The 21875-nt window shown below is 44.0% G+C and overlaps 1 protein-coding gene across 7 annotated transcripts in view; it reads left to right on the top strand.

Annotated features, from left to right (window-relative positions):
• The window catches only part of KANSL1 (KAT8 regulatory NSL complex subunit 1), a 191920-nt gene extending 171628 nt beyond the window's left edge, over positions 1-20292 (top strand). For 4 of the 7 annotated variants that reach the window (XM_030799940.1, XM_030799943.1, XM_030799941.1 and 1 more), the window contains 8 exons: positions 10323-10505; positions 10991-11179; positions 11518-11666; positions 15890-16014; positions 16715-16772; positions 16983-17095; positions 17900-18152; positions 18496-20292. In XM_030799940.1, coding sequence (XP_030655800.1) covers positions 10323-10505; positions 10991-11179; positions 11518-11666; positions 15890-16014; positions 16715-16772; positions 16983-17095; positions 17900-18152; positions 18496-18723 — 1298 coding nt within the window. In that variant the 3' untranslated portion in view covers positions 18724-20292. Of the gene's footprint in view, positions 1-10322; positions 10506-10990; positions 11180-11517; positions 11667-15889; positions 16015-16714; positions 16773-16982; positions 17096-17620; positions 18153-18495 lie in introns of those variants that run through there. The other 3 variants (XM_030799942.1, XM_030799944.1, XM_030799945.1) reach the window with 3 other exon arrangements.
• The last annotated feature ends 1583 nt before the right edge of the window (positions 20293-21875 follow it).

Below are 21875 nucleotides of genomic sequence, written 5' to 3' on the forward strand. Positions count from 1 at the left end.
AGGAGGGATCTGGGCTCAGTTGCCTCTAGCCACAGTAATCTGGTCCAAAATACGCTTAGTATATCTTTAAAAATGTTTTGTCTGGGCCAGGCGTGGTGGCTCACGCCTGTAATCCCAGTACTTTGGGAGGCTGAGGTGGGCGGATCACCTGAGGTCAGGAGTTCTAGACCAGCCTGACCAACATGGTGAAACTGCCGTCTCTACTAAATACAAAAAATTAGCCAGTCATGGTTGTGCCTGCCTGTAATCCCAGCTACTTGGGAGGCTAAGGCAGGAGAATTTCTTGAACCTGGGAGGCAGAGGTTGCAGTGAGCCAAGATTTCACCATTGCACTCTAGCCTGGATAACAGAGCAAGACTGTGTCTCAAAGAAAAAAAAAAAAAGTTTTCTCTGTGCGTGCCATGATATAATGTAGGATGGACAGCAGTGTTCTAGGAGAATATCTTCATACTGGCATTTATGTGTTAATGTGACAGCTTTACAGGGTGTAGATAAGCACAAATCTTCGTTGTTAGCCTGTACTGCCTTTCTAAAGTTTGCCTCCCTGTTAAATCTCTGTGTCTGACAGCCCTCCTTTCCCACCTCCCTTCCCATACCTGTACCTCTCCCACTTGACAAAAGAAGAGCATTCCTTTTGGCCATATTGAGTCCCACTATGGGTCTTGCCCCAGAGTGTAAAAATCTTGAGGCTGGGTGTCATGGCCCACATCTTTAATCCCGTCACTTTGGGAGACCGAGGCAGGCAGATCACTTGAGGTCAGGAGTTCGAGACCAGGTGCAGTGGCTCACGCTTGTAATCCCAGCACTTTGGGAGGCCAAGACGGCAGATCATGAGGTCAGGAGTTCAAGATGAGCCTGGCCAACATGGTGAAACCCCATCTCTACTAAAAATACAAAAATTAGCGGGGCGTGGTGGCACATGTCTGTAATCCCAGTTATTTGGAAGGAGAATCGCTTAAACCCGGAGGCAAGAGGTTGCAGTGAGTCAAGATCACGCCACTGCACTCCAGCCTGGGCGATAGAGCAAGACTGTCTCAAAAAAAAAAAAAAAAAAAAAAAATCTTGGATGGTGGGGACAACAAATAAAGAGATCATTTCTAAGAGTTCTCAGCACCTGAAGGAGAATCTCCCAGGTATTAAGCAAAAGTTTCCAATTTTAAAAATAAAATAGAGATAACTCAGGAGTTCTATCAACCAAGTCTTCTCTTAGAATTCTCCAAAAAGACTGCAACAGATCTACCAAACCAGAGGGTGCCACTAAAAGATTGCAACTAAGAGATTTCCCTCTAACTCTTTAAGTGGCTAGGATGGGTCTGAGCTCAGTTACATGGTTCTGTTCCTTGTCTGTCTTAGAATAAATACTGAGTTAATATCTAAAGTCTGATTAGCTAAATAAGTTTAAAAGAAGTTATTTTTTCAATTAATGAAGCTAAATATATTTACCTGCCAAAGTTTTGATAAAAATGTTTTTAAAGCATATGTAGTATTCAAGCAAATATAATCTTTACAACTATCTGAAATTATGATTTTTAAAAAATTACATATCAAATGGGGGTGCATGAGCAAAAACATTTTAAAACCACTATTCTAGGTGGAAGCCAGCGCTTTCATAATCTAAATTGGTTTCATTGAATTTTCACATAATCTCATGATCTGTGCCCAGCCTACAGAAGGTAGGAATTGCCTCTCAAATCACTGTGGTGGGTTTTTTTTGTTGTTGTTTTTTTGTTTTGAGACGGAGTCTCACTTTTGTTGCCCAGGCTGGAGTGCAGTGGTATGATGTTGGCTCACTGCAACCCCTACTTCCTGGGTTCAAGCAGTTCTCCTGTCTCAGCCTCCCAAGTAGCTGGGACTACAGTCGCATGCCACCACGCCTAGCTAATTTTTTTGTGTTTTTAGTAGAGATGGGGTTTCACCATGTTGGCCAGGCTGGTCTCCAGCTCCTGACCTCAGGTGATCCACCCGCCTCGGCCTCCCTAAAGTGCTGGGATTACAGTCATGAGCCACTGCACCTACCCTATTGTGTTATATCAATATGTTAATGAATTATGTTATGGCTGTTTGTGTATTTGCTTTCTGTTATTTAAATTTTAGGGACCAGGCACAGTGGCTCACACCTGTAATCCTGGCACTTTTGGAGGCCATGGCGGGTTCATCATCTGAGGTCAGGAGTTTGAGACCATCCTGGGCAACATGGCAAAACCCTATCTCTACTAAAAATACAAAAATTAACTGGGCGTGGTGGCACACGCCTGTCGTCCCAGCTACTCAAGAGGCTGAGGTGGGAGGTTCAGCTGAGCCCAGGAAGTCTTGGCCGCAGTGAGCCATGATTGAGCCAATGCACTGCAGCCTGGGGAACGGTAGTGAGACCCTGTCTTGGCGGCGGCGGGGTGGGGAAGGGATGGGATGTAATCTCCCTGAGGATAAGGGCTCCATGCTGTTCTTCATAATATCTCCCAGGTAGTCTGTAAGTTTTTGTTTTTTTGTTTTTTTTTTTAGATACAGGGTCTTGCTCGGTGCTCTAAGCTGGAGTTCAGTGGAGTGATCACAGCTCACTGCAACCTTGACTTCCTGGGCTCTAAGTGATCCTCCCACTTCAGCCTCCTAAGTATCTGGGACTACAAGTGTGCACCACCACAACCTGCTTCCCCACCTCCCGCCCCCCACAAAGATGGGATCTTGCCATTATTGCCCAGGCTGGTTTTGAACTGAGCTCAAGTGCTCCACCCATCTTGGCCTCCCAAAGTGCTGGGATTACAGGTGTAAGCCACCACACCCGGCCTGAACTTTTTCTTCAAGGGCCATGTGGTGAATACCTTAGGCTTTGCAAGCCATATAATTGATGTCAGTTCATGTCACAACTGCTCAACCCTGTCATTGTAGCACAAAAGCAGCCATAGACAATATGTGAACAAATGAACCTGATTGTGTTGCAACAAAAGTTTATTTATAAAAACAGTCATTGCTAACCCTTGAGAGAATCCTTCTAGTTGACAGTTGATCAAACATTAGATAGCTATAATCCCCTGTTCTGCATCTGTTCTTCAAATGATTGCATTTCTGGCCACCTAAATCCAGTAGATACTGGGATTTTTGGCTTTTGTTACCAAAACCCCCCTGACTGATAAGGATGTGGTGTAGTATTCCTGCGGCCATGTGATTTCTTGTAAGAGAAAGGAAACAGAAAACCTGGAACACGTGGATAGTCGGGAGTTGGTGGAGCAGTAAATAAACTTGAGCACAATGAGTGGAAAACACTAAAACATTTTCCTCTGTGCTTCAGATTCCCAAGTCACTGACTTTTACCTTCCCTTGCCATTGGACTTACAGCCCATGTAACTGCAGTTACTATTTGTATAGCATTTTACAGTTTGTAGTACTCTTCTCATATTTGTCTCATTTGCTGCTTTCAAAATTCTTTTTTTTTTTTTTTTTTTTTTTTGAGACAGTTTTCACTCTGTTGCCCAGGCCGGAGTGCAGTCATGCAATCTCGGATCACTGCAACCTCCGCCTCCCAAGTTCAAGCAATTCTCCTGCCTCAGCCTCCTGAGTAGCTGGGACCACAGTCGCATGTCACCACGCCCGGCTAATTTTTGTACTTTTAGTAGAGGCGGGGGTTTCACCATATTGGCCAGGAGGGTCTCGAACTCCTGACCTCGTGATCCACCCGTCTTGGCCTCCCAAAGTGCTGGGATTACAAGCGTGAGCCACCACAGCTGGCTTTTTTTTTTTTTTTTTTTTTTTTTTTTTTGTGACAGAGTCTCACTCTGTCATTCAGGCTGGAATGCAGTGGTGTGGTTTTTGGCTCATTGCAGCATCGGCCTCCCAGGATCAGGTGATTCTCCCTTCAGTGGGAATACAGGTGCATGCCACCATGCCTGGCTAATTTTTTGCATTTTTAGTAGAGAAGAGGTTTCCCCATGTTGCCCATGCTGGTCTCAAACTCTTGGGCTCAAGCAATCTACCCATCTTGGCTTCCTAAAGTGCTAGGATTATAGGCATGAGCCACCATGCCTGGCCCAGAAATTTTGTAAGGTGTTACTTCAGTTTTAGCTCTCAAGGAACAGGCTTGGTAAGATTGTGGCTTATCTAAAACTAAATGGCTAATGGGTTTGAATGCCTTCACAGTTCAGACCCAGATTATCTGATGCCTGTCCTTCCTTTTGCTATATTTCAAGTTCCTTTCCAAACAGATTATTAAGAGGAGGCAGATTTTTACCCTTTTTGGGATTCTGGCTACAGACAGCGCCACCAGGAAGACTTAGGAATGTTTGTTGGGTTACTCTCTGAATTAACTGTTGAATTGTATAGTCTCATACTTGAAGAAGGACAGGAAGCCTGGACACTTAAGCACACTCATTGGATATCAGCTGCTAAACACAACAGTCATTTCTTTGTCAACAGCATTACCACATACAGTTGCAAATAATCTTCCCCACCCTCAAATATACCCAGACTGTGTGTCTCTCAGCTCCTGTTCCATCATTCAGCATGTCTACTAAGAGGTTCTATTTCCTTTGAACATTTTCTGTCCTGCCGACTGCAGGACACTATAGATCTGACATGAATGCTGCGCTGCCGCATACCTTACACCTCCCACACCATCATTAAAAGCAACTACAGGCAGCAATGAGGGGGAATGGAAAGAAAGATAGGGAACACTCCCCCTTTTCTGGTCTTAATGATTTTATTTTCCTGCATCTAATCCTATTTGTTTTTCTGTCTATGTCTCATACATATACAAAGAGCTTCTAGCTATGGCTCTGGGGTTTGGATGAAAAAGTTGGTCATTAAATTCTCCTTATGAGACTATGGAGATATATATATATATTTTTTTACATGTAGGCTCTATTAACTACTGTATTTGCCTATGGATTAATTACACCTCAGTTGGTTGACCTGAAGACCTGATTACCATATCTAATATTATTCCTGTTGGAGTAATTTTGCTTTGACCCAAACAACTGCCACATTCAGAATGCAGTCCATTTGGAAATTGGAAGATTCTCATGGTTGCAGAGATAGCCAACTCCAAAGGGCACAATTCACATAATATCCTGTGTAAATAACACACCCCCTGAAGTATTGGGATTCTCTGTACATCATTGTATAGCAGTAAGTAACAGTGAAGGCTAGCAGCTTGGCATACTACTGTGTGGGTCAAACATTTGTGTGGTAGGTTTTACTACTGGGCCACCCTTTACAACCTCTTCTCTAGAAGAGGTTTTAAAGTGGCAGGATTTCCAACTTTTTTTTTTTATAACAAGGTTAAAAATGATTTTGACTCATTAATTCCATATAGTTACATTTATACTAGACATAAAGGCAGAAAATTGTTTGAATGTGATACTTAGCTGTTTTCTGGCCCCATATGACAGATTTTTTTTAAGTAGTTTTAATGCTGTTTCCTAACCAGTTTGTGTAGTTTGTTAGAATGACAATATCCAACTGCTGCTTTTCATCCTGGAGTTGTGCCTTGCACCTTGACTGTACCTCGACTGTACCTCAGCCCCTCTCATTAAGTGTGTGTGGGTGATAGAAATTGAGGGACTGTGTTATAGCCAACTCTGCGCCTGGCCGTGGAAGGTGGAGAGACTAGGGTATAATAACCTGTTAGTATTCCAGCAGGAAGGGGGCTTTGTTTTATCAAGTCCAGTTAATCCTTAGTTGGAAATGTAGAGGATATATAACCTTGGAGAAAAGCTTGTTAACTTTGTAAAAGGGGCTTAATAAGAGCACCACCTGCTGGCCATGAAGATCTGTGGTATTTTGAGAGAGCTTGCCAAACCCTGCACATGAGGCTACAGCAACTTCCCAGCAGGAGGAAGAAGTGAGCATTACAAAACACCCGGAAAAAGTGTGCCTGAGAAAATGGTGGAAAGTAAGGAGCCAGACAGCCAGGTGAATCATGGAATGTCAGACCCTAGTCATCCTGAAGTCACGGTCTTCTCATTCATCTTTCATTTTGTTTGAGGAAACAATAACTTAAGGATGACATTAGTAATTCATCTTTTTTTCCTGGTATTTACCTGATAAGGGTCTGCACCCTCTTCTCTGAAAACAGCAGTTTACCTGTGTGGGTATGGAATGTAGGAGACCTCTAGCTGAATGGATCTCTGATGTGTTCTCTTCCATTTCATATCCCCTTGTTTTGCTTACTTTCAGGTCCCGTATCCAGTCTATTTTAGATTTTTAACTCTTTACAGAACCTAGGTATTATCACTTACTAGTTAGTATGTGAACTCGACCAGCAATTCCTAAGAGATCTCTTTTTTGAACAAGAATCTAACTGGGTTCCTGTTCACTCTTAACATGGAAGCAATTAAAAGGCAACACAGCAAACTTCTAACAAAGTCTAGCAGCTGGAGTTTCTTAAACTGTTTATACTGGGTTTAAAGAGGAATTGCTTTTGATTCCACTTAATACATCAACTGGAGAGCACAAGGTAGTGTTCCATGACTTGGGTTCTACAATGTGCCAACTTGCACTTAAGAGCATTTAGTTGAGGGGAAGCGTTTAGGAGTGGAGTTCCAGTTGAAGAGTCATTGACTCAACATGTTAGAGTTGAGAGACTCATAGCAGTCATATAATCTAGCAGTAACAAATAGATGTCCTTTCTTGTGCCTATTCAAATGAATTGATAGTAACTCTCTGCAGTTATTTAACGTATTGTTTGGGAAGAATCTGAGGTCTCCAGTACTACAGGAAAGACAGCTGTGTTTGGAGCGGACGGTTAGAGAATGAATGCTAGAATGTCGCCAGCCCTGATCTAGCCCCACTGCCTCATTTCATAGGTGGAACTAAAGCCCAGCCGAATGATTTGTTCTTGCTCTCTCCTTCTACTCAGAGATAGAACCAGGACCTGAATCCAGGCCTACTTGTTTCTAGTCATTGCTGTTTTCACTATAACCAGGTCTCTCATTTCCCTGTCCATTTTTTTTTCTTGGCTTCATTTTCAGATTTGGGAGAACGATGGGGGAAAATAAAAGGAAAAAATAAAATCTATGCTTTTTGGAGTTCCATTAAATATATATACAAAATATACACAGCCTTTGCCAAGTGGGAGTAACTCTTCTGCTGACAAAGGGGTATTGTGGGATGGACAGAAGTGACCTCCTCTCCTTTCTTGAGCCTCTTTTATACATTCCAGCTCAGCCCAGCTTCCAGATTGTTCTACAGGGCTGAGTGCTTCTAGACAATGCTTTATTTCCTAAGATTTAGTATAGCTGAGTTTGTTTTTAAGTGTGGAAAAGAGTGATTATGAAAAATGTTTGAGAAGACAGCACTGTCCTCAGAGACTGTGTCTTTACACTTGGACAGGTAGCAAATGTTTGTTTTCATTAAAACTTTAATAGTTTTCCTAATTTGTTTCACTGTCATAAAGCCCAGCAGTCTATTCTTAGAGAAATCATGGAGCTGAGGCTGCTTACCCACTGGGAAAAATCATCCCTGAGAATGTTAGCTTTTTTTTGTTTTCCAACTCAGATTTTTATTCCAGTCCTGGAAGGCCTGACATTCAGTGTCATGAAATTCATCATCTATACCATAGGCAGGAGTGGCTAAATTTCTTTTACTCTGCAGAACTGGCTTGGAAAATATTTTGTACTGTTTCTTGGGAGTAATTTGAGAAATAATTGACTTTACTACAGAATCCTCTCCATCCTCTGGATCAGTGAGTAGCCTCAAGGTATATTGTCTAAGAGTATGGGCTTTAGGGTTGTATAATCCTGAGTTTGAAAGTTGGTTGTTACTCGTTAAACTGTGTAACCTTGGACATAGTTAATGTACCTTTCTGCACCTGTTGCCTATCTTTAAAATAAGCATAATGGTGCTTGCCTCATGGAACTGTTACAAAGATTAAGTGGCACATGCATGATGATAAACACACAGTGCCTGGCAGATAATAATGGGTTCAGTAATGTTAATTTAGACGTCTCTTCCCTGCCTCCTTACCCCCAGTTCAGATTGAGCATATCCTCTGTGCTCTATGGGAGCCAAAACCCCATAAGCTTTTAGAAAATATATTAAACAGGCCGGGCGCAGTGGCTCACACCTGTAATTCCAGCACTTTGGGAGGCTGAGGCAGGCGGATCACGAGGTCAGGAGATCGAAACCATCCTGGCTAACATGGTGAAACCCCGTCTCTACTAAAAATACAAAAAATTAGCCGGGCGAGGTGGCGGGTGCCTGTATCCCAGCTACTCGGGAGGCTGAGGCAGGAGAATGGCATGAACCTGGGAGGCGGAGCTTGCAGTGAGCTGAGATAGCGCCACTGCACTCCAGCCTGAGCGACAGTGAGACTCCGTCTCAAAAAAAAAAAAAAAAGGTATAAATTTCTAATAATTCTAGAAGACATGCTATCAGTGACTGGAATTTGTAATTATTTTTGAAAGATGGATAAAGACAAGATAACTGTGGAGAAATAAATAGAAAGATAGCCCAAAGCACATGCCAGGAGTAAGTTGCTGTGAGGTGGGAACTGATTAGAGGAGGTTTTTGACCCAGAATTAAAGGGCAGAAGGAGTAGTGATAGGACCTGGGCATTTGTCTGGGTGATAAATTTGGACTCATTTTGGAATAGCTGGATTAGATTTTCCTTTCCTGTCCTCTTACCCCACCAGAGCCTTCTTCCTTGAAGTAGTGGTGTTTCATTCTATTCTGAAGCAGTGGATAGGGACTCTGGCGGGAACTTCTGAGCATGCCCCAAGTGGTTACCGATTCCCAGGAGGAACTGGGAGGTGAGGAAAAATGTGCTGGCCTTTAGATTTAAATATCCCCGGAAAGCTTTACAGAAGCCTGAAAACAGACTCACACCGCTATCCATGGTGGTGAAATGTCAGAATGTTGAAAACATAAAAGGGAAAATCTAAAAGTTATACATCAGCACCAGAGGTTCTAGTCAGAGTAATAGGCAAGAAGTAAAAAAGGAATACAGATTGGAAAGAAAAGGTAAAACAGTCTCCATTTGTAGATGACATACTTATGTCTATAGAAAATCCTACTGAATAAACAAGAAAAAGTTTATAACGAAGTGGTTTCACAGGCTACAAGGTCATTATATAGCAGTTTATTGTACTTCTATATACTAGTAATGAAGAACTGAAATCGAAATTTTAAAAGGTACTGTCTTTAATCATTTCCATCTGAGACTTTGTCAGCCTGGCCTTCACTGTCCATATTTCTATCAGTATTTTGGTCAAAACCATTTAACAAGTCTCTAAGAAGTTCCAAACTTTCCCTCATCTTCCTGTCTTCTTCTGAACCCTGCAAACTCTTCCAACTTCTGCCCATCAGAAAACATTAATTCTTAGGAATAAACTTAACAAATTGTATTTAAGACCGGTATGTCAAAAATAACTAAACACTGTCGAGAGAAAATCAAGACAAACGTAAATAGATGGAGAGAGAGATACCATGTCAGTCGATTGAAAGATTCAGTATTGGTGGTGGAACAGATGGAAGTTCTCCCCAAATTGATCTATAGAGTCAGTGTAATACCACAAGTTTGTTGTTGTTGTTTTGCAAAAGCTTAAAAGGCAAAAACCAGACCACCTACAAGTAAGAAAGAATCCGATTCCCTCTTAAATACAGCACTGGATATTAGAATACACGGAAGAATTGAATAGCTTTAAATGTTTGAGAGGAAAATGGTTTAAATCTAGAAATTCCTTTTCTAAAGAAATTGCTCAAGGATATATTCTTGGGAAAAGTCGAAGATAATGGAAAGATAAGAAACAGCATAAAAAATTCAGTCCAAAAGATGTTGATTTGTGATATTGAACATTAACCAGTCAGCTAAAAATCCCCGATAATCTCATGATGGGAATTGGTGGAGCCACAGAGGAAGGAAGGAGAATGGTATGTAGTTCTTATTTGGAGAGAGTATGTAGTACTCAGTACAGTGCCTGATAACATAGATAATGAATATTGTTGAATAATTGCATCCTGATTAACTCTATATTGATAGAAAAGAAGTAGGCTTAAATATGCCTTTAGATCTCTAGAATAGAAACAGGATGTTTTCAAACAGTAAATTCAACAAACAAGGATACAAGAACAAGAACTCCATCAACCAAAACAAAAAGGTGTTTTGTTTTGTTTTGTTTCCCCTTGGGACTTGAAAGTAAAAAGCTAAAGTGACCTGCTTGCAAATAGAAGAATGACCTTCAGTAATGTTCACATAAACAGATCTTCCATATGACAGCACTTGCCCTGCCAAGTGTCAGGCCACTGAGCAAATAAAAGGAGGGTGGAGTGTAGGTCTTGAACACTAGAGAGGCCAGATGTTTGGACTAACCTGTAGCATTTTATGTTTCTTGCAGATGTTCCCACAAGCCTGCATTTCCAGAGCATGCTGAAATCTCAGTGGCAGAACAAGCCTTTTGACAAAATCAAACCTCCCAAAAAGTTATCACTTAAGCACAGAGCACCCATGCCAGGCAGTCTGCCAGATCCAGCTCGTAAGGACAGGCACAAATTGGTCAGCTCCTTCCTAACAACAGCCAGTAAGTGTCAGGGAGCCGGGAAGTCCCCCAGAGTACCAGTGACTTTTCATTCCTTTTATATTCTCAAATTTGCAGTTTGCGTGCATGTTGGGGTTGGGAGAGGCAGTTGACTGATACAAATTCAGCTCACAGTGACTGCTTCTGCTTGTCTTGGATGCTCTCAGATGGACTTCGGGAGCTATTCTAGACACCATGGATCTTGGAGCAAGACCCAAAATGCTCAGTGAATGGCCAGCAATGGCATGGCATTGAGTTCATCTACGGGCAGGTGTCTTCCGTATCCTGGTGACATGTTTCTCTGGTTCTGGGCTCCCTGTGCCTATCCTCGCCATTGTGCAAATTACTAGAAACTTCAGTCCTGAAGGACTGTCCTGCTGCCCTGGGTACACAGCGTTGGCCTAGAGAGAACTCGAGAGCTTGGAACTCGAATAAGAAAATATTTGAGAGGACATATTTCACAGCTCTTTTTCTGTTCCCCTCTTCAGAGCTGTCCCATCACCAAACCCGGCCTGACAGGACCCACAGGCAGCACTTAGACGATGTGGGGGCCGTGCCCATGGTGGAGCGAGTGACAGCGCCAAAAGCAGAGCGCTTGCTCAACCCACCGCCACCCGTGCATGACCCAAACCACAGCAAAATGAGATTGCGAGACCATTCATCTGAGAGAAGTGAAGGTAGGGCCAGGCCCATGGCACCTCCACCTGCAACTGCACCTGCTCAGGGCTTTCTGGGGCAGCCTAGGCTTCTCTTAATTGCCCCCAGCTTTGTTCTTCACTTTCTAGGAAGGCAGAGTAGAGGGACGCTACTGCTTCTAAATGGAGGTCACTTCTTAACTGCTACAGCAACCTCTGCCCTGCCCCTACTTCCCACAACTAGTGTGCTTCACCTTTTTATCCTCTAGGCATAGAAAACATTTTTGCCTTTAGTATGTATTGCTGCCATTCCAAGCTTGTGTTAGAAGTGACACTGGTTAAGATAGCCATGTATTTCTCTTTTCTATTGACTTCTGCAGTGTTGAAGCATCACACAGACATGAGCAGTTCGAGCTACTTGGCAGCCACCCACCATCCTCCACACAGTCCCTTGGTGCGACAGCTCTCCACCTCCTCAGACTCCCCTGCACCCGCAAGCTCTAGCTCACAGGTTACAGCCAGCACATCGGTAAGTACCTGTGTGGGGTTGGCCAGACACTCCCTCTGCAGGTCACAGCTCACTCAAGTGGCTCCAGAGGACAGTGTGAGGGTGGGTTATAAAGCCCAGGGCATTTATAGGAACTCAGCTCATCGTGACGTACGTATGTATGTCTGTACCATTTTTAAGTCAAAGTCATGGTACTTAACCTTCTCTTGTTTTTCTTGAGTTGTTTTTCATAGCAGAGATGGATTTATGCTGAGCCGTCCATAGAAAGCTTGATGCAGGGACAAACTCTTAAGGTGATCTGTGACTATTCAAGATCTGTTGGACTAAGTTTCACACAGGACTCAACAATTCCATGGCCCTAATCCTGTTGGCCCAAGAAGTGAACAAGAGAGGAGGGTTAGAGGGGAGATTCCCATGGGTGTTGGAAGCAGTGTTTGATTTCCTTCGTTTTACTCTCCGAGTGAGTGGAGATGAAGTACTGAGAATAAACACTAGGCATGAGGGTACCAGAAGAGAAGGGAAGGGAGAAGGCAGAGTCCATGCTTTTTAGGTATACAGAGCAGAATTACAGATCCAGCAGGCCTCCATGGCAGGACATTTGGCATGCACACACCAGATTTTACGATACCACACTCCATCTGGAAGCAGTTTGCACAGCTATTCCAGACACATTTCCTTTAATTTCATTCTAATATTTTAATTCCTCAAGTGTGCCCTCTTGGAACATACATACCTGTAGCTGCTATGTACCTACTCAAAGGGTCCTTTTTGTATAATTATAATGTAATGGTAAATGTAAAACTCTACAACTGTAATGTTTATTGAACACTTACCACATGCCAGTGATCAGTGATTTACATGTGTTACATGTTATAATGCCTTTTGAGATGTAGGTTGGTACTGTGGGTTTCATTTTATATGCATGAAAACTGTCAAGGCAACTTGTGAGGGTTATAATTATGATTCAAACTCAGGCAGCCTGACTGTAGAGCCACCTCTTCTACCATTACACTACACAGGCTAAGCCTGGGTAAGGGTATTGCAGAGGCAACTTAGGAAGTTCCTTCAGAGCCTAGATCAGGAAACTTCCAAGCTCATAAAATGGACTCACTAGGCTCCTGTCATCAGGTGGGAATTCACATTGTTCTCTCTTTGCTGTTACAAATCAATCTTTTCCAAATGGTCTCTTTGCTCTTCCTCTTTCTTTACCCCCCTCACCCACAAATTTTATCTAAATAGGTGTGTAGTGTCCCTATCACATACTCAGTTATCCAGCAGCAAAGGGTTTCAGATAACCAAAGTATTTATAACAAAGAGTCTAAACTAATTCTGATAGAAAATCTGAACTCAGAGATTCAGGACTTGGTGAGCACTTCAATATTTCTGTGTCTGGAGAATGTTAACTTAGGCCTGGATCACTTGAAATTTTTACCATTTATTGAGTAAAAATTTTGTGTATAGCACTATGCTAACCCCTGAGGCTCTCATTGCCAAGTTTTTTCAAATAAAGACTCTGGATTTATGTAAAAGAAGATAGGCCAGGCGCAGTGGCTCACACCTATAATCCCAGCACTTGGGGAGGCAGCTGAGGCACGTGGATCACTTGAGGTCAGGAGTTCGAGACCATCCTGGCCAATAAGGTGAAACCCTATCCCTACTAAAAATACAAAAATTAACTGGGTGTGGTGGCATGTGCCTGTAGTCCTAGCTACTTTGAGGCAGGAGAATCACTTGAACCGGGAAGCGGAGGTTCCAGTGAGCAGAGATCAAGCCATTGCACTCAAGCCTGGGCATTGCAGCAAGACTGCGTCTCAAAAAAAAAAAAAAAAAAAAAAGAAAGAAGATAGGCCACATACAGCAGGCCCTCAGTATCTGCGGTGGAGATTGGTTTCAGGACCTCCCATAGATAGCAAAATCTATAGTTTCTCATGTCCCTAATATAAAATGGCATAGTATTTGCATATAACCTATGTGTATGCTTTAAATCCCATATACTTTAAATCATCTCCAGATTACTGTTAATACCTAATGCAATGTAAATGCTATAAAAATAGTATGCTGTATTGTTTAGGGAATAATGAAAAGAAAAATCTGTACCTTTTCAGTACAGACACAAATTTTTCCCCCCAAATATTTTCAATCCACAATTGGTTGAACCCATGGATACAAAGGGCCAGCTGTCCTTGAAATCAAGTAAAGAAGCCAGAGGACACTGGAGAAAGGTAGGGAGGAGAGCGAGCGTTTCTGTCAATGCTTCCCAAAGGCCAGTAGCTGCATCAGAATCACCTCAGCAGCTTTAAAAAACAAAACCAACCAACCAAACACTTCTAAAGATCTGATTTGTTGCTGGCTGTGATACTGCATGCCTGTAGCTCCAGCTACTCAGGAAGATCTCTTCAGCCCAGGAGATTGAGTCCAGCCTGGGCAACATAGTGAGACCTCATCTCTTAAACAAACAAACAAATTCTGATTTTATAAAAGAGTGGGAGGAGTCCTAGAACCTTTTTTTTTTTTAAATACTCCTTAATGTTGCTTCTGATAATACAGCCAAGTTTGGGAACCAGTTTTATTCTCATCACCTGCTATCTCAGGCTCTAAATAGGAGGTAGTAGTTAATTTAGACCTAATGAGTAGCTGACAGAATAGGGGGTGTGTCTAGGTGGAAGATGAGGTACAGAGCCCGTTGAACCATCCCACAACCTGCTCCAGTATCTTTTTCTTGAAGGTACTAACAACAAGCCCAAGAAGTTTCAGGGAAAGCGTATACCTGTTTCTGCCAGCAGTTTCACATTTATTCTTGACCAAGATACTGCGAAGGCTATCTCTCTTGAGGCTTTCTTAAGATGCATTTCTTGTAGTGGGATGTATAATTTCAGCAGAGATCTGGCAGTGGCAGAGGTCTCTGTGTATGAGATCACTAATCCTCAGCTACAGAACTCAGGCAAGATCCCCAAAAGTCTGTTTAACCATTTTGGTTAACCAGATATCCTAAATTTCTGAGGTCAATGGCAGTCATCTGATTTGATAGAGAAAGAAATTGAAGTGAAAGGGCATTGTGGTCATCTGAAGTTATAAATGACAGTGACTGAAACTCTGGCCCAGGAAGTGCTGACTTTTAACATTCTCTGAGAATGTCCTAAGATGATAGGATGAATAAATGGTATCTCACTGTCCAGGAACAGAGGATAGAGGGGTTAGTTGTAGGGGACTTCTTCCTCCACCAACCCCTTCCTTGTGGACTGACCACACTTGGTGGTTTAGGTGTAAGTGTAGCCTCTTAGGTGTTTTCCAGCTGTTTTGTTGCCATGGCAGCGTGTTTGTTATGCCACTGTTTCCCTCTGGCCTCTCACAGCTCAGTTGCTAGTCTGTTTCAGGATAGGGTATTAACTATCTGGGCAGCAGCAGCTAGTAGACTTTTTCCTCCATCCAAGGGACTAAGCCATTTAGTTCCCTAGTCTCCCAGCTACTGTAGATGCTTACCTCTGCCTCTGATATTCGATCCTTGGAAGTCTTACTTTTCCAAGAATTTGGTTTTCTCAACTTCCTATAGAAGCAAATTTCCTTTCACCAGGAATGTGAGGTATAGTCAGGTTCTCCTCTTCAGTTTCCCTCCATTCATCTCCTTTGATACAGCTAGAAAGCTCTCAGCTTTTTCCCCAACAATCATCAAAAGAGGGGAAATCACATAAAGACTGGGCAGATGGTGGGTGCACATTTAGCTGAAGAGTTCCGATCTTTGAGAAGGAGGTGCATTCATGACAACCAAGGTTAGATATCTATTGAGATGGGCCTATCCTTTGGGCCTCTTTCAGGATAAGCTTTCAAGCATTGCTTTTAGGGGAGGGGCCATTATGAGTCTTAAGTCATAAACGGGGATAAAGGAAGGAAATGAGGATTGTAAAAGGAGAGGAGGTTAATAGAGGTGTATATAGAGTAGGAACCCCAACAGTTAAGATCCCAGGTACCCACCCCTATGAAATTTACACACGAGCCCTTGAAGGAAGAGGGTGACCAGTGAGACTTACGAATGGGAATAACTCCTCATGACCACTTAGTATTTCTCCGTGAGGTTTTTTGCTGTTGAAGACTGACTCCTAGGTGGGAGTAGCTGCTATGGTCATTACTCAGCTTCAACCCAAGGACCCAGATGCCTGGTTATTGGTGATCCTGTTTTAAGTCTTAGATGAATGATTTGATGTCTGTAAAATTGTACCTCCCTTTTAAACTTAATTTTTATCTTACAGCAGCAGCCAGTAAGGAGGAGAAGAGGAGAGAGCTCATTTGATATTAACAACATTGTCATCCCAATGTCTGTTGCTGCAACAACTCGTGTAGAGAAACTGCAATACAAGGAAATCCTTACTCCCAGGTAGAAGCTCAGAATAGTTGGCTCCTCTCCCCATTCTTCCTGCTATTGCCCTTTTTCCCTCTTGTCTTCTGACCAAGACTTGGGCCCTAGTCTTTGGTTCTGTCTTCTCATTAAGAGAAATTCTTACCTGATAAGAACGAAATTATTTCTGTATATAGTTCTCTCTCATTCCATTATAGGAATACACCAAACGAACCAGCAGTCACAGCCTGGTAGGCCACTCACTTACTGGTCTAGAGACCGGTTTTGTCAACACATACAGTATGTTTTAAAATACTGAATTTGTTGTCAACATCAAAGCAGGATTTCACATAAAAATCTTTGTTTCCAGCTTTTGTTGCCAAACAGAAGATTAGGCAACCCTGGGTATGCATTTCCATATGGGAGCAATCAGCTGGTCCTGAACAGTGGTGGTCCCCTTTAAACAGGTTTCTTTTCTTGTGTTCGTCACAGTCTCTCAGCCTCGGCCCTACCCTAGGCCACTTCTCTCATTTCTGGCCTTCGTGGGCATTTGAGTAGGTGGCCAATTTCACAGGCCTTGACAGGGTAAGGAGACTGGGCCGTGATAGGGCAGAGCCTACCCGGCAGGGAGCAGTGTCACCCACAGGTGCAGTATTCTCATCCTTGCATGGACACTTTGACTCTGCCCCCAGTTTTAGCCTGCTTACCATCTCATAATTGTCTGTTCTTGGTTTTGCAGCTGGCGGGAGGTTGATCTTCAGTCTCTGAAGGGGAGTCCTGATGAGGAGAATGAGGAGGTAATGGCCTGGTTCTTCTGTTAGAAGAACACGTGTGTACACATGCACACACACATATGAGTGCACACACCCTAAATGGCTTGAAGACTTGTGGGTGTCAAGTGCAAGCTCCTTGTATTCCTTTTGTGACCGGGAAGAACCTAGAATGGGGTGGGACTGGTTCTTAACTCCTGGAGAAAAGAGGGGATCTCTGAAGCTGCTCTATTGCAGATTGAGGACCTATCTGACGCAGCCTTCGCCGCCCTGCATGCCAAATGTGAGGAGATGGAGAGGGCACGGTGGCTGTGGACCACGAGTGTGCCACCCCAGCGGCGGGGCAGCAGGTGATGGGGCAGGCTTGGGTCCCCAGGGCCTGTGGAGAGAGGGTGGACAGGGAGTTTGGGCCCTACTTGAGTCTGTGGAATTGCTGCTGCCTCTTGGTTGCTCATCATACTCATCTACTGGCAGTGGCAAAGAGCTCAGAAGTTCCATGGTGTTTGTTGGAACTAGTGGAGATATATGGAACTAGTGGAGACATAAGGAGCCAAGTGCTAGATCCTTGCTGAGAGGTCACTGTTCAATTCTGAATTCCCATGATCTGTGTGGCATTTGGAAGACAGTTGGGGGGCGGTCATGGTGATTCAACCAGGGGAGCTTGGAAGGCCTCACTACAAGTTAACCTTCCTTTGGACAGTGGCTTTGTGATGCCACTTGAAGAAACTGCCCCCCCCCACCCCCTCCCACCCCCCCTCCTTAACGTCCATCACTACCCTGTCTCCATTTATTGTTAACAGTGGCAGAAATCCTTGGGATTCTCAAGCAGAAAGTTTTGGGAGCTCTTACTTATACTTTTTTTTCTTTGACTACAGTTTTCAAAGTCTACACGAATCTCCCTAACCTCCTGAATTCACTAGGCACTTTGCTATGGACTCACCCCTGGCATTGTTCAGCCATGCTTTTTTCTTGGGATGGTAGATGTTGTATACCTACCCCTCCAAAGAGTAGTGGGAAGAAATGAGAGTTGCTGGATCCTAAGGAAAATCTGTTGGTCTTTGTTTGCCTCAACTCCTCCAGTGCTTTTTTCATGCCCTCTACCCCCATAAGTAAACATTTCCCAGGCACTCAGATTTGCATTCCTTGGTGTGCAGGTCCTACAGGTCATCAGACGGCCGGACAACCCCCCAGCTGGGCAGTGCCAACCCCTCCACCCCCCAGCCTGCCTCCCCTGATGTCAGCAGTAGCCACTCTTTGTCAGAATACTCCCATGGTCAGTCCCCTAGGAGTCCCATTAGCCCGGAACTGCACTCAGCACCCCTCACCCCTGTGGCTCGGGACACTCCGCGACACTTAGCCAGTGAGGATACCCGTTGTTCCACGCCAGAGCTGGGGCTGGATGAACAGGTAAGGGACGCAGCCTTTGGGTGGGATTGGCATGGTTGGGGGATGGAACCAGGAAGGGATAGCATCTGCTGAAGAGGGACCTAGCCATGCCCTCCCCCTTTTGAAGGGACAAAGGGCTGCACTTAAATTGATCTCCTCAACATTCAGTGGAACTGTATTGATCATTGCTAAATGATCAATACATTTGTCTGGGTACACCCTAGGAGGGGTGTTCTCAGACTGTCCCAGGAGCACTAGATAGACTGGTCCTAGGCTCCAGGCCACAAGGTTTGTGGCAGGGCCTTGGAGCAGGAAGCAGGCTGGCTGGGACTGGGTCCTCAAAGAGCAACTTGTCTGCCTACAGTCTGTCCAGCCCTGGGAACGGCGGACCTTCCCCCTGGCACACAGCCCCCAGGCGGAGTGTGAGGACCAGCTGGATGCACAGGAGCGAGCAGCCCGCTGCACTCGACGCACCTCAGGCAGCAAGACTGGCCGGGAGACAGAGGCAGTGCCCACCTCGCCTCCCACTGTCCCCCTCAAGAGTCGGCATCTGGTGGCAGCAGCCACAGCTCAGCGCCCGACTCACAGATGAGCGGGAGACAGGCATCTAAACAGACTCACTAACTATTGGCATTAAAGCTTCAGAAATCTCTGCGTTTGATATTCAAACATCATATGCCGGAAATTTTCACAGTTTTTAGTGAACTTAAGGAATTTAGATCCTACTTTGGTATTTTTTTTTCTTGTTTTAATTTTTGTTTTGTTTTTGTTTCCATGTTTTCTTGTCACACACCTGAGCACTTCCTCCTGTTGGCAAACAAGTTCAGGATGAGACCCTGCTGGCCTGGTCCTGGCACATCCTCTGCACTGTTGAATCACTGGACTTAGCGATCTTAGATGACCACCCCCTCCCTCACACCTGTGGGCAGGGCAGAACAGCCTGGCGGGCAGAGGGCTGCAGTTGAGCATGGCCTTCTTGAGCTAGGGTGGAATGGGGCAGGGTGCTCTGGACTCTTACCCCCTCCCCTCCCATCTGTGGCTTGGCTCCGCTGTGGCCCTCCTGGCTGGGTCTCCTTGGTTTTTTGTGCTGGAACATCCCCACCAGAGCCTCTCTGCCGTAACTGCCAGCTGCTCTCCCCGAGTGCTCAGCCGGCAGAACAGCTTTCCTTTCTCACCCAGAACTTAAGACCGATTTTTGGTTTCATCTGCATTTGGTCTTCTCTGTTTTGACTCTTTCACTGCAGTAACCTGGCTGTGGCTGCTCAGGTTCCCCTCATCATGCCCCTTGGTACCCTTCCCTGTCTGCTCTCCCATGCCATGTACACACCCACAACCCGTCCTTCCACTTGGAATGTTTTTACCACCTGTCCTGATCTTTGAAGGTAGGGTTAGGACTACTTAACCTCTATTCCCACTCCCCTGCAAACGGGGGATTGTGGGAAGTGAGCAGCCATTTCCCTGTGTCATTTTTTTTTTTTTTTTCTCTGATTCACTTTGCCATGTTTCCTTCACATCCAGATCCCTGTCGATGTTAGTTCCACTTTTGGTCTTTCACGCTCCCCTTGCCTGTGGAACATTGTCTGGTCCTAGCTGTGGTTCCCATTGTTCCCCCTTCACCCTTCTCTGTTAACCTTGTGCCTGTCTCCTGTATGATCACATCACCAAAAAGGGGGAGGGGGGAGAAGACTTTTTTTTTTTTTTGGCCATTTTGTAATCGTATAAAAATAGTAGACAACTGCTTAATGGTTGGGGTTTTTTCACAATTTTCAACATGAGTGATTTTTTTTTTCTGTTTGCAAGTTAAAGGGTTTGTCATTGTTTCTTTAAAAAAAAAAATACAATAATGCACCATATCCCTATGCATAAAGTGCTTCTTCTATTTATAAGGTTGAAAATTCTGAATAACCCTTTTAGCATTGAAAAAAAAAAAACAAAAACAAAAAATGAAAAAAAAAACTTGTATTTTGTAAATATTTTCTTTTCCTGCTTTGGAGCTGTGTAATGGCAGCGAAACATGTAGCTGTCTTTGTTCTATAGAAATGCTTTTCTTCAGAGAAGCTGATCTTTGTTAATGTCTTGATTCTGTTCGCAAAGCACAGACTAGTGCTTAAAAAAAAAAAAGAAGGAAAAATTGAAAAAAATAAAAAAAAAAGTAACAGAATGCTGTGTACCAGGCCTTTCTTGACTTACTGAACTGTGTATGCATGGTAGTGTTGGCAGTTTTGGAGCTGGCTCTCTGGTACCGTTCTTTGGGGTACTCTGACTTGCTCTATACCTTGGAAAATCTCCATTCTGTCTTGGAGGAACACTGCAGCTTCATCTGATGGTCACCAGAGAGAGAATGGTGGTGGCTTTTCACTGAGGGTAAGGGCTGCCAGGAGGAGAGGGGATCTGCATTGATCATCTCCTTTTTCTTTTTGTTGAGTGAAAGCAGTTGATCACCTTCTCTCTAGTGAAGTCAGCTGTATGATATTTTCTATCTGTTCTAAGTTGCTCTTTAAAGGAGATTTTGCTTCTCACCGTTAAGTTTTTCTGAGGTTTGGTGGGGGTCAGTGAGATACATAATTTGCTTAGAGCCTGGATTGGTTCTTGCCTGCTGCCTGAGATATAGCATCTTTCTTCTGAGGAGGTTACATGCTTTTCTTTTTCTTTTTTTTATTTTTTGAGATGGGATCTTGCTCGATTGTCCAGACTGGAGTGCAGTGGTGCAATCTTGGCTCACTGCAGCCTGGATCTCCTGGGCTCAAGAGATCCTCCCACCACAGCCTCACCAGTAGCTGGGACTGTAGGCATGTGCCACCGTACTCAGCTAATTTTCGTGGGTTTTTTGTGGAGATAGTGTCTCACTATGTAGCCTAGGCTGGTAGGTGCTTTTCTTTGTACAAGATGAATAAGTGGGTGGGGCTGGTTCTCCCTCTGCTCTCTTCTTTGCATGGCAGTCAAGCTGAAACAGCCAGTGAGGCTATCTCTTGTGGCTCTGAAAGCCATGCTTTCTGAGATAGCACTTCTCTTTTGCTGTTGCTGCTTTTGTAGCTGCAGTTAAAATCTGTTTTACTTAAACATCTGCCTGCAGTGGCAAACACATCAGGAAGAGCAAAGAAAAGTAGTAGTTTGAAACAATCCGAGGATTCAGTATCATGACCTTGGCATAGTTACTAAGGAATAATATGATGGATTACTGTTTTGTTTTTGTATTCCTTTGTGGCATTGCTAGGAAGACGCTATCTGGTATCCCTATCTTGGTTTAGCAGAAATAACTCCTCAATCTATAATAAGGTACCAAAGGAAAGAAGAAGGCAGCTCTGTAAACCTAGCAGGAATCTAAGCCATTCATTAAGCTGAGTGGCTTGGTGTTCTGCTCCAGCCCCAGGCCTCTGGACTAAATTTCCAGGGACGAAAGATCCCATAGCCTCATCCCCAGCCTTCTCAGGTTTGCATACACTGGTACCGGCCTTGCAAACTGAGTGCTGCATCGTGAGGTCAGCCACAAGGCTTTGTATTGCCCTTTGAATTGGACTACCATGGTTTGCCAGCATCACAATGAGAAGCAACAGCAAATGAGCAGGTCTGAGAACTCTCACCTTCAGGGCCCCAGAGAGAGCTGTTAATCCTGATGGCCAGCTTTTAATAATACTGTCATTTCCTGTTCTGAGCTAAATTCTCTAAGGGTGGGTGGGAAAGAACTTAAAAAATAGACATTCTATATCGCTTTCTTGTCCTTGGAATCCGTGAATGGAGACCTTA

Source organism: Nomascus leucogenys, chromosome 19 (genome assembly GCF_006542625.1).
Source record: "Nomascus leucogenys isolate Asia chromosome 19, Asia_NLE_v1, whole genome shotgun sequence".
NCBI classification, from domain to species: domain Eukaryota; kingdom Metazoa; phylum Chordata; class Mammalia; order Primates; family Hylobatidae; genus Nomascus; species Nomascus leucogenys.